The sequence below is a fragment of the Aquarana catesbeiana genome, linkage group LG02 (genome assembly GCF_042186555.1).
Source record: "Aquarana catesbeiana isolate 2022-GZ linkage group LG02, ASM4218655v1, whole genome shotgun sequence".
NCBI classification, from domain to species: domain Eukaryota; kingdom Metazoa; phylum Chordata; class Amphibia; order Anura; family Ranidae; genus Aquarana; species Aquarana catesbeiana.
This window is the reverse complement of record NC_133325.1, coordinates 116,873,188-116,885,261: the sequence shown is the minus strand read 5'-3', so window position 1 is coordinate 116,885,261 and position 12,074 is coordinate 116,873,188. Positions and strand designations below refer to the sequence as shown.

At 39.6% G+C, this 12,074-nt stretch overlaps 1 protein-coding gene across 1 annotated transcript in view; it reads right to left on the bottom strand.

The window, feature by feature from the left end:
* FLT1 (fms related receptor tyrosine kinase 1) overlaps positions 1-12,074 on the bottom strand; it is a 93,815-nt gene that overhangs the window by 33,610 nt on the left and 48,131 nt on the right. The window contains exons 8-10 of the mRNA XM_073613377.1: positions 11,857-11,974; positions 1,312-1,481; positions 1,062-1,218 (exon numbers count right to left, since the gene is read on the bottom strand). Of these exons, the coding sequence (XP_073469478.1) occupies positions 1,062-1,218; positions 1,312-1,481; positions 11,857-11,974 (445 nt within the window). The remainder of the gene's footprint in view (positions 1-1,061; positions 1,219-1,311; positions 1,482-11,856; positions 11,975-12,074) is intronic.

Below are 12,074 nucleotides of genomic sequence, written 5' to 3'. Positions count from 1 at the left end.
GCATGTAACATGCATTGGTGTGCCTTGCAGAAATGTGTATTTCTGCAACTCACTGATTTAAATGGGCTCAATGAGTAATAAACACTTGGGGGGAGATTTACTAAAACTGGTGCGCTCAGAATCTGGTGCAGGTGTGCATGGTAGCCAATCAGCTTCTAGCAGCCAGCTTGTTTGGTTAAGCTTTGGCAATAAAATCTCAAAGCTGATTGGTTTCTAGGCAGAGCTGCACCAGATTTTACACGCTCCAGTTTTAGTAAATAACCCCTTTGGAGCAGTAATTGATTGGATATTATATGAAATATGGTGGAGGGGATTGAAATGGATATGAGGGATATGCGCCCCACATATTGAAGGTCAATTTGCATATGCAATTTTAGTTTTGGGTGGACACCTATGGTTTGAGCCACCTGCTATTTCGTATATCTCTCAGACACTCTAAAGTTGAAATAGAACCATTTTTATAATTTAATTTAAAGAAAGCCAATACTAAACTAATGAGTTTTGCCAGCAGCAGCTACACGTTAACCAACAAGACCCCCTGGCCATGAAAAGGGAATAATAAAGGGAATCAGAGGATCAGCATGCTAGCATATTTAGAAGGAGGTCAGCAATTACAGACTACATATTTTTCTTAGCACAGAATAGTCCAACTGATGTCTCAAATTTTTATATCTCTTTATAGTCCTGTACACCATGTGTCATGAACAGATTTTTGCTAGTAAATGCCTTAAAATACCTAAAATTCCTGCTTCCAGCTCTCACACTGCAGTGCTCTGTGTTGGCAGAGCTGAGAAACAGTCACACCCCTCAGTAAAAGCTTCCACACACAAATTTCTTTTGCAGACAAGGGGTGGAGGATGTGTCTGACCAGCTCTGTTACATTACAGAGTCGCTGGGTCTAACACTGGCGGATATTGAAATGTACAACTGCTGCAACAGGAAAGTGGAGATGGGACTAGGAAAAAGGATATTGTTACTACAAAGTCGGTCTGACTTTTGTGACTTCAACTTGGCTTTAAATAACAAATATGTACATTAAATGTTGTGTCCATAATGCTCACCTTGACCTAGAATAGTTTCTCAAACACGGATGCCAGGTCCAAGTTATAGTAGGTGGTGGAACACCATACACTGTGCATTTCAGTGTTTGCCTGCTGCCTAGGAAACGTGGATCTGGTTCTTGAATTGGTGTTAATTTTTCATAAATGCGAGGCTTCACTGTAAAAATAAATCAATATAGATAGCTTTCTCTATAATACATGTGCACATGTTGAGAGAATGAAAAAAAAAAACGAAAAGTAAATAATTTACCATTCACTTTGAGGGTCATGGTTAAGTTTTTGATCAGGTTCCATTGCTTTAGTCGCAGGACCACCGTGTAATCCCCTGCATCTTCTTCCGCTACATTTTTAATGGTTAGGCTATTGCCATGGATAATGTACCGTGCACATTTATCTGCTGCTAATAACTTGTTCTTCAACCTGTGATGTAAAAAAAATAGTAGGTACATATTTAGATACAGCCAGTGGAATGTCCTAACCAACTCTGCTGAGCCCACAAAGACTGCAAGACAACTTAAATGGGCAAGCTTCTATCTATGAGTTATGGGAAAGTGCATAATAGATATTAGGCCTTATAAAAGAGGACATGTGCATAAACATTGTAAGTCAACTCTTGATAAACCACTTTATTGTAACAATTGAAGATTATATTTGGACCGATCCTTTAGACTTGACACTCTCATCCTATCATTCAGTGTATGCTGGCTTTCCCAGGGACCCTGTTGGGGCTCCATTTGTCAGGAGAATTCTACCTCTCTATAACAATCATCTAACCCATTCAGAATCACCAGCAAACTTGGGAGTCCAGCACTCCACCATGCTAAGTCACCAGGCTGAGTTCAGAAAGCAGGTAGTTGCTGGGTGTTGTAGTTCCTGGTTCCATCTGCTCTTCAGTACTCTGAATGATTTACTATTTATAATAGGGATCACCCATGAAAGCTATTACATTCTGCTCACTGACATAACCCTGTCTTTCAGTACATAAAAATAGCTTCAGATATTTTTAGAACATGGAATTCAGAACATTTGTGGAAAATAAATCTCTTTTTTTTCACAAATTCCCTTCCTAACCCTTATTAATATGACCCCTACATTCATTTCGTGGGAAACAATGTGTAGCTATAAATACAGGAATCAAAGTTTACAAGTCTATTTTTTTTTTTTTGAACTCTTGTATAAAAGATACAACATATTATATTCCTTGGAGAGCTAAATCAAAATGTATTGTTTACCAGTAACATTTAAAATATAAATGTTTTCTAAAAATATTCCCTATTATTTTCTTATAAAAACCTAAAAGTATCACTGCGCTCAGTGTATAGATAAATAAACACTACAGCAGAACACTAATTAACAAAATTAAAAATAGATGTGCTATTTCTTTGACGTTGTCTGTGTAGGAATGAAATGCATTGGGCGGTGCTTACAAGATGGTTTGATCTCAAAAGAAAGAAATCAAATGCCGCACAGCTATGATATCCTCAGATTCCCCGGCGATCCTGCACTGTACATATGCATCACACAGAGCAAAGAAAAAATGCAACTCACATGGGAAATGAAAGATTGACAAGTACAGAGAACATCACAATTGCAAGTCCATTGATGGACATGATGAAGTCACAAACCAAGCCCCGCCCAATGTGTTTTATTCCTGTACAGACATCGCCAGTGGAAGAAGGCTCCCTCTCCTGATGATGTCCATGTGGGGACAAAATGCTTTGGGTGGGGCGTAGTTCCTGATGTCATCACACCCGCTGGTGGACACTGTGAAGTGGACACTTGTTTGCTGTGAATTGTTGTGGGTACATTACTTCTTTCACAAGACTAGATGTTATCTTTATTGCAAGATTTATTTAATGTCTTAAAGTGGGACTTGCACTATTAATTATCATTTTAATACTTCATTTTAATACTTAATGACAATGGTCACCAAGAAGAGAGAGTGGAAATCTCCTCAAAGGCATCAGAAACATCAATAACAACAAGACTTGGAATGACAAGGAGCATGACCAGCTAGAGATATACTTTAAATTAATCCGTAGATGTAAAAGAAAAGCAATGCTTAAGTATATTGATTAACCAGAATAACCTCCCCTGTGTGCCTCTCTGATATAAGTTTCAATTTGCTACTATAGGTTGGACTTCAGAGCTAATAATCATCACCAACAGCCATACTCCTAATTAAAAAATAATGCTTCATTACCCATTAAAGCTGCCCAAAGAAGGATCAAAATCCAGTCGTTTCAGCAGGGACCAGCTGTATTGCAACCCATCTATGGCCGTTCCTGTGCAAGAAAAGTCGATCTAAAGATTGACTCCTCTCGAACAAGACTGTTGTTTTTTTTTTTCATTTAATCAGTGTATTCTGACAGCTGAGGAGTTCCGCTGTCAAAATACAACAACAGAAAATATGTCCAGTTTTTTTAATATAAACAAACTGATCCATGGCCAGCTTTAAGGGCACTCTCTCTGAACATTAGAATGGCTTTGGTGGGGCTTAACCAGGAAATTAGATGCATCACCTAGTATGAAAGTGAAGCCAGCTTTCAGCCCACATGTATAATGTACACTGGATGTTTTTCAGCTGCTCCTAGGGGCGTCTGGCATTTTTTTCTTCCTGCCTCTAAATGCCCCTGCATGTTAGCCCATGTCCATAACACATCAGCCTTTAGAGGCGTTTAGAGGCCACTACTGGCAGTGCATTTAGGAGAAAAAAAGCTTAACGTGTGTAAACACGTCTAAACCCACAGTAACACTAGCCACATTTAGTGCTTAAGTGTCATTTAACCGCTTCAGTCCCGGAAGATTTGGCTGCTGAATGAGCAGGCCATTTTTGCGATTCGGCACTGCGTCGCTTTAACTGACAAGTGCGCAGTCGTGCGGCACTGAACCCAAACAAAATTGATGTCCTTTTTTTCCCACAAATAGAGCTTTCTTTTGGTGGTATTTGATCATCTCTGCGGTTTTTATTGTTTGTGCTATAAACAAAAAAAGAGCGACAATTTTGAAAAAAACACAATATTTTGTACTTTTTGCTATAATAAATATCCCAATTTTTTTTTTCTTTTTTAAAAACAATTTTTTTCTCAGTTTAGGCCGATATGTATTCTTCTACATATTTCTGGTAACAAAAATTGCAATAAGCGTATATTGATTGGTTTGCGCAAAAGTTATAGCGTCTACAAAATAGGGGATAGATTTATAGTATTTTTATTCTTTTTTAGGTTTTTTACTAGTAATGGCGGCAATTTTTATCAGGACTGCGACATTATGGCGGACACATCGGACACTCTTGACACATTTTTGGGACCATTGGCATTTATACAACGATCAGTGCTATAAAAATGCACTGATTACTGTAAAAATGTCACAGGCAGGGAACAGGTTAACACTAGGGGGCGATCAAGGGGTTAACTGTGTTCCCTCTCTGTGTTCTAACTGAAGGGGGGATGGGACTGTCTAGGGGAGATGACAGATCGCTGTTCATACTTTGTATGAACACACGATCAGTCTCTTCTCCTCTCAGAGAACCGGGATAAGTGTGTTTACACACACAGATCCCGGTTCACAGTGTGTCACGAGTGATCCGGGGAGCCCGGGAGTCATTGCGTCCTCCGGGCACTCGCAACGGCTCCGGGAGCGAGCAGAGGGCGCGCACCCCTAGTGGCCACAGGGTGAAGCGACATAACATAACGCTGTTTCGCCCAGCTGTGCCATTCTGCCACAGTAAAACTGCGGCGGCTGGTCGGCAAGTGGTTAATTTCAATAACCAGAATTATTATTCTGCCCAATTAAATGAATTTACGTCCAAACACTTGACATGGCTAAACATGCCTAAACGCACTAAACGAGTTTACAAGCATCAAGTTTTTTTTTCTGAAAGGAAGAAAGGCATCTAGGGTAATAGAGAAATGTCCAGTGTGCATGAGGCCTAAATAGCCAATTATGAGGCATTGCATATATAAGACATGTTACTGACAAAGTTGATTATCTCTTTGCCCTACCCTACTAGATCATATTTGTCAGAATGGTGGAGATAAGCTGCATTAGTTATATACTATAGTCAACAAGCTGAAAGGCCTTGATAATAAGCCACAGTGGCCCTTGGATTTCAATTATGTAAAGGACAGGAAAACCACCATTAATTGTTTAGAACAAATAACTTCATGTGAACTGGAATAGCTTCTCAGCTACAGAACTTTATGGGAAACTTGAGTCCATGACCTTAGGGCCAAATTAACAATTAATTGTCTTCCCTTACTATTTCAGGAACCAAGGGTATGGAGGCTATTCCCACTTACTATATTTGTTTTCCTAATTAGATTTCTCACGCAAACCTTTGTTTCAGGTATAAAACATTAGGCCATTAGTGACGTTGCTAAACATCTGATCAGCCTCACAGATAGCATTGTTTATCGAAAAAGTTTTGCGTCTTCTTTTTATAGTTTTAGAATGTTGAGCCTCACTGCCAAAAATTGACTACAATGGGTGAGCCACAAAGAGAATCGTTGTACAGTTTGAGAGACAAAAGAATGGCGCAATATCAAAATATATCCTAATCAGCAAATTATTGACTGAATGGCAGTTTGATCTTCAAGAGAAATAACAGCCTTCTTTAAAGCAGTGATTTTTATCTGCAGGTAAGACTATAATAAGGGTTACCTGTAGGTAAAATTAATATCTCCTAAAAGGCAACCGCTTAGGAGATATTCACCATGGATGTAGCCGGTGATGTCACCAGTGCATGCACTCTGAAGGTTCAGCATGCCATGCCAGACCTTTAGAGCCCCGTGCCATAACTGAGGGCTCCTGCGCATGCGCGAGAGTGACATCATGACGGCTCCGGCCACTCACACAGCCGAGTCCGCGAACCTAGAAGGAAGACTGGGGGAAAATGGAATCCCTCTCAGTGGTTTCAGCACGCCACTGGAAGGCTTCATTTTAGTATTTCATAATGTTCTAGTATATGATGCATACTAGCACATTATGGTTTTATTTTGCAGGGGAACATTTTTTTTTGTATTTTAGCGGTTTACTACCACTTTAATAAGGGACTTTAAAGAGACTATGTCACGTTTTCTATTCAGGGAAAATAGACAGGTTTTCTTGTGAGAAAAACTCCCCTGCTCCACTAATCTTTGGTGGTCCTCCATTCCACCATCAGTTGGTAGTCCAATGCTGTGGAAGCTCCATATGAGATGGTGTCAGAGTTTACACAGGATAAATGGCTTTGAAAATGTTTGGACCTGAGGATTGGATGCTAAGGCCAAAGCAATGCATTCTAGCGGGAGATCGTATGCTCTCCCAAATCCAGAAGCACCAGGTATTTACTGAAGGCTCTGGTAAAGCAATGAAGCAGTGGGAAGCATGTTAAAGATGAAGTTGGGCAATGGGTGAGAGTTTATTCTTTCAAGTGGGCCTGTTACATTGACATTTCACAATTCTCTTTAAAGGAAAACTCTACCGAAAAGCACAAGAGAGGGGCAAACATGGTAAATGAATTGTTTTTCAATAATACTGTTCTTCAGTACGCCAGCATGCAGTCTTCCTATAATAGTGAAGCCTGTAGGGTGATATGGTACAGAAAGTGGTAGATATTGCACATAAGTCAGATTAAGGGTCTAGATTTTACTAGTAGGATTCTATTATTCCTAAGAAGATGGAGTCTTATATTGGGGTAAAGGATAAAGAAGCCACACATTGAAAAACAGAGTTCCACTGCAGCCCAGAGCATTAATGCAAGCCTTCTGTCAAGTGATTGAAGTTAAAGAGGCAATCTACCGGAAAATTATTTTTTTTAAACGGGAGTGTGCAAAATCTGGTGCAGCTCTGCGTAGAAACCACTTCCAGTTTTGTTGTCAAAGCTTAAAGTGGTTGTAAAGGTAGAAGGTTTTTATCTTATATTCTATGCAGATAAAAAACCTTCTGTGTGCAGCAGCCCCCCTAATACTTACCTGAGGTCCATCTGAGGTCCATCTAGATCCAGTGATGTTACAGGAGTGTCTTGGCTGCCTGGGACTCCCCTCCTGATTGGCTGAGACAGCTGTCAAAGTCAGTCAGCCAATGAAGAGAGAAAGGGGGCGGGGCCTGGTTTAGGCTCCATGTCTGAATGGACACAGGGAGCTGTGGCTTGGCTCGGGTGCTCCTGTAGCTCGTGCTCAGGGTTAAAAGTGCCCTGCTAGCGGCTGAAAAGCACCTCTAAATCAAAGGTAAAGCGCCGCTGAAACTAGCGCCACTTTGCTGCTGAAGCGGCCGCGTTGTCATTGTGAAAGGGCTCTTAGTAAATCAACCCCTCTATGTTGTACATTGTAGTAAAAATAATTTAGAATGGCATCCAAGCTTACAGCACAGTAGGTGCCAATGGACCTACACTGCAGCACACCATAATTGTCAGGGCTGGCTCAGCCCTTCCTTCTGTGAGCTGGCCCCTCAGCTGTCAGCTAATTGCCAGCTCTCTTCTCTCTCCACAGTTAACCAGCTGTTGTGGATCTGCTCGTCAGTCCCGCCTACTTAAAGAGCCCACTTCTTTCCTGCCTTTGCCTTGGTCACATCACAAGAAACCATCTCCTGCGTTCCTGTTTAAAGACTGGCTTTCTGACATCCCTTCTGGCTCCTTATCCTGCTTGCTGTTCCTCCACTTGGATCCCTGACTTCTGGCCTGGCTGATTACCCGATCTGGTTACTTAACTCTGGCCTGGCTGATTACCGATCTGGTTACTGAACTCTGGCCTGGCTGATTCCCCGATCTGGTTACTGAACTCTGGCTTGGCTGACTACCCGATCCGGTTACTGAACTCTGGCTCGGCTGACTACCCGATCTGGTTACTGGACTATGGCTATGCTTTGACTATGATTACTCTATTTACCTTTATTAATAAACAAGTGTGATTTAACTGTACTTCTGTCTCGGTCTGGTTCATGGTTTCTGACAATAATGCATATACCATTTAAAGGATTGTCCCAGTGCTTGTTCCATTGCAAGCTAAACGAATGGACCGCTTAAGCGCAACACACATTAACATGCAAAAAAAGGTACTTGTTCACAAGCATGGGGTACATCTCAAATTAATGCCACAGTGCAAAGGGGTATTGACATGTTCTTCTGTCACTGAAGGACTCACTGAGGGGTTCCCTTTCAGATTCTATAAAGTGAACCTGTTCCATGAAAAAAATATCAGGACTACCATTACAGTCACAGGTCCATGAGTGTGTAGATTCGGAAAGTAGGAGTAAAGTCACATTTTCTTATCATCACACTTAACGTTTCAGAGCTCTAACTCTTATCCAAAAGTAAGAAAAACGATAACACACTTTTGAAAATTTCTTTCTAACTACATTGCACAATAAATTAACTAATTACACACTGGCTTTAATTCGTGGATATGATTATTTTATTACTTTTTATCATCTAAACTTCACACTTAAATGTATCCAAATTATAGGAAAAAAAGGGTAAAATGATGGCAATAACTGTTATATAAAATCAAATATGTAAAAGGTTAGATCAGCCTTTTTCAACCAGGGTGCCGTGGCACACTGGGGTGCCTTCTAGGATCTTTAGGGGTGCCTTGGCAAAATGCAAAAAAAATTGCCTCAAATTGCCCACAATTGTCAGCAAGCTGGTAGGTGGATCTCGTCTGCATTTTTTTTTTGTGACACAAAGCCACAGGTTTTAATTTGTGCAGCATTACAACTTTGGGCACCATGAAAGCCAGCTGCTGGGATTCTAATAAATGATGATGTCATAAATTGTTAGGGAAGACATTGAGCACCTGAGGATGTCCTTGTTTTGTTTGCCCTTCTCCCTCTGCACCGGGGTCACATTAGCTGAATGAGGGAGGCAAACTGAGGGAGAGGAGAAACACTGGAATACTAGTCAGTACCAGTGTGCAAAGGTGTATAAAATAAATCATCTCAAATGTTGGGTGTTCTATGTGTATTGATGCAGCTGCATTATGTAAAACTATGAATTTCTTTCACATTTTAGAAGAGGGTGCCTTGAGATTGTGCATCATTTTAAAGGGTGCCTTGACTGAAAAATGTTTGAAAAACACTGGGTTAGATCCTAATATTTTGAAGAAACTTCAGAAGAAAAAGGAAGCGTAACATCCAACCCTTATGAAAAATGACAACGTTGTCATATAGCCTATCCTGCCCCCTACAAATCAAGCTGTACAGGTGTTGAAAAATAATCCTATATTCATACCATACAGTAAATATCCTATATAAAACAAAGATGGGGGCCCCTCCAATATTAGTGCAAACTATACATTTAAGTCTAAAACAATCATATAAATTGCTAATAGATATGGGAACAGTCCTTCAATTTACTGTAAATCAGGAGGTACAGTCCAGGTATTCTTTAAATACCTCCCATGGGAAAAAAAACATACAAGAATGAAATGTTGGAAATGCGTTGGGTTAGATTACTAAAGGAATAGAGGCTGTTCAGTTTGTAAATTGAATGTTTACTGAGCTTAGTAAATCAGACAAAGCCTTGCTCAATTTAATAAACCAATAATGTGTGAGTAAAACTCCTTGGGTATTCAATATGAATTCTAGTTCACCTTACTTACTATCATTCCTTTTGCAGAGTGCGTATTAACTTTACTAAGTGAACAGCCACTACTCCTTTAGTTAGTCAACCCATTACAGAGGTGCCGCTCTCAGTCGAGTTTATAAAGCTCTATTGATTTATCATCCATTATAATGCTTAAAGTAGACAATATGATTTTGTGTATGTAAGCCCTAACTTTTAAGTGGTATAAGAGTCTGAGAAGCTGAAAAGTGTGCTTTGTTTGTGAATTGAATAGCACTGTCTTGGCATAGTGACTTCAGAAAGGTTGCGTCAGCGGGTAGGGCAATAGAGAGAAAACACACACTGTAAATAGAGTCTGGCCATGTGTATAAAAGGACGTGACTCATTATTCATTGAAGGAATGCCTGACGTGATGTCCATTCATAAACTACACTCACTAGATGTAATAGGGAAGCATTAGCAATAGTACACTGCAACTTTCTTGTATGAAGTTAACACCTTTTTACTACAAAATCTGCCAATTTCTGCAGAGCACCTATTAAAAAGATCATTCTGCCTAATACCATAAATTAAACATTTCTGCACATTTACAGCAAATCTCTGCAATAGTGAGCTATTGTTTTCTGATTATATTGAGCAATGGATCACTGTTGCTGCAGAAGTGCATGGGGGGTGGAACATATGTTTGTGATTGGCCTTAGCTACACAGTACAGGCATACCCCACTTTTAAGTATGCAATGGTGTTTATTTACTAAAGCTGGAAAGTGCAAAATCGGGCTCACTTCTGCATAGAAACCAATGAGATTATAGCCTAGGCTTGTTCAATTAAGCTTTGGTAATAAAATCTAGAAGCTCATTGGTTTCTATGCAGAAGTGAGCCTGATTTTGCACTTTCCAGCTTTAGTAAATAAACACCATTGCGTACTTAAAAGTGGGGTATGCCTGTACTGCAATATCAAGGGAAGGGATAAGGTCACATACCCCCCATAATTCTGTAAGGTTAGCTGTGTTGCAGCAAAGCAAAAAAACATGGGCAAAGTACAGGTTCACAATAATTGAATGGCCAAGCAAAAGTATAAAACACAACATTAAAGCATTAAAGTATAAACATTAAAGTATAAAGCATTAAAGTATAAACCCCAAAACAAACATTTATTATATTGCAGCTTACCAATCCTGAGATGTGATGGCTGCATTCGTTTTCTTTTTTAGGCTTTCTTTACTTTATTTTTACCTGGTGATAGGGCCATAAGTCATAGGGCCACTGTAGGGGTGCTTACAATGGTCAGCTTTAATTTAGTTATGTAAAACCTTTTTCCCCTCCATTTTCCAGTCCCCTCCCCCCAGACTGACAATGCTGCTGTCCAAAGGTGTCTCTGTGCTCCTTCATCCAAAATGTAGGCACTCTAATACAGGAGGTGTGTTACTGGCCAGACCACCATGTGAAAATAAAGAGGGAAAAGCATAATCAAAGAAAACTAAAGCAGTCCATAAATCTGATGAATGGTAAGCTGCAATATATTACATTTTGATTTTGGGTATAATACCGCTTTAAAAAGCAATTAAAAAAGCAATCCCATGCAACAATTAATGCTTTTTAGAGTACACACAGTAACTGCAATAAAGTAGGAAAATTCACTCAACTTCCCCTAATCTTAAACTGGCCATACACCAGTAAAAAAAAAAATCTTCATCAAAACATTATGTAGTGCCATTATTAACACAACAAAATTTCATATGAAAACCCTGAAAAATGTAGCTTGAGCGCCATGCCAATGTTTGAATGCTACGTTTGATTTCAGGATGCACTACAACAGGTATCATTTTTCCCCAAAGAAAACCACATTACCAATTAGAATTTCATTAATTGGAAAAAAAAATCATCCTTCTTTGATTTTGCTCGTCACTACGATCAAAGCCTATGAACTATCAGAAAAATTGAACAAAAAGGTTCCAAAAACAAATTCTACTGTTATATGGCCAGCTTAAGTTCTGTGTTCCCACAAAACTTCATGAGCTCCTCAGAACACCTCCCAAGCACATCCTCCCAAGAAAAAAAAAATTGGTCTGACATTTTATAAATGTCCTGATCGTGCCATTCCACCATCCCATTCTCCCATCCCATCTCCAATAAACCCCAATCTATTGTCTCTGAAGGAAGTCATTTGTGGTGCACATGCTGCATCACCACCTTAAACATTTTTTCCAGGATCGAAAGTTCCTAAAGAACCCAGATAATGGCACATAAAACTTACCATGTTATTTCCGGAGGAGGAAAAGCTCGCACTTTGACTGCAATACGAAAAGACTTCTGTCCCACTACAGCTTCTAATAAACCTGTCTTTATGGGTTTCACATTAATAAATGCTTCAGCTGAAAAGAAACAGATAAATAAAGATAAGGTTAAACTTTTCCCAATAATTAAAATAAATGTGTATAGGTTTGTGTGTGATAAATGAACCCTCCAGATGGC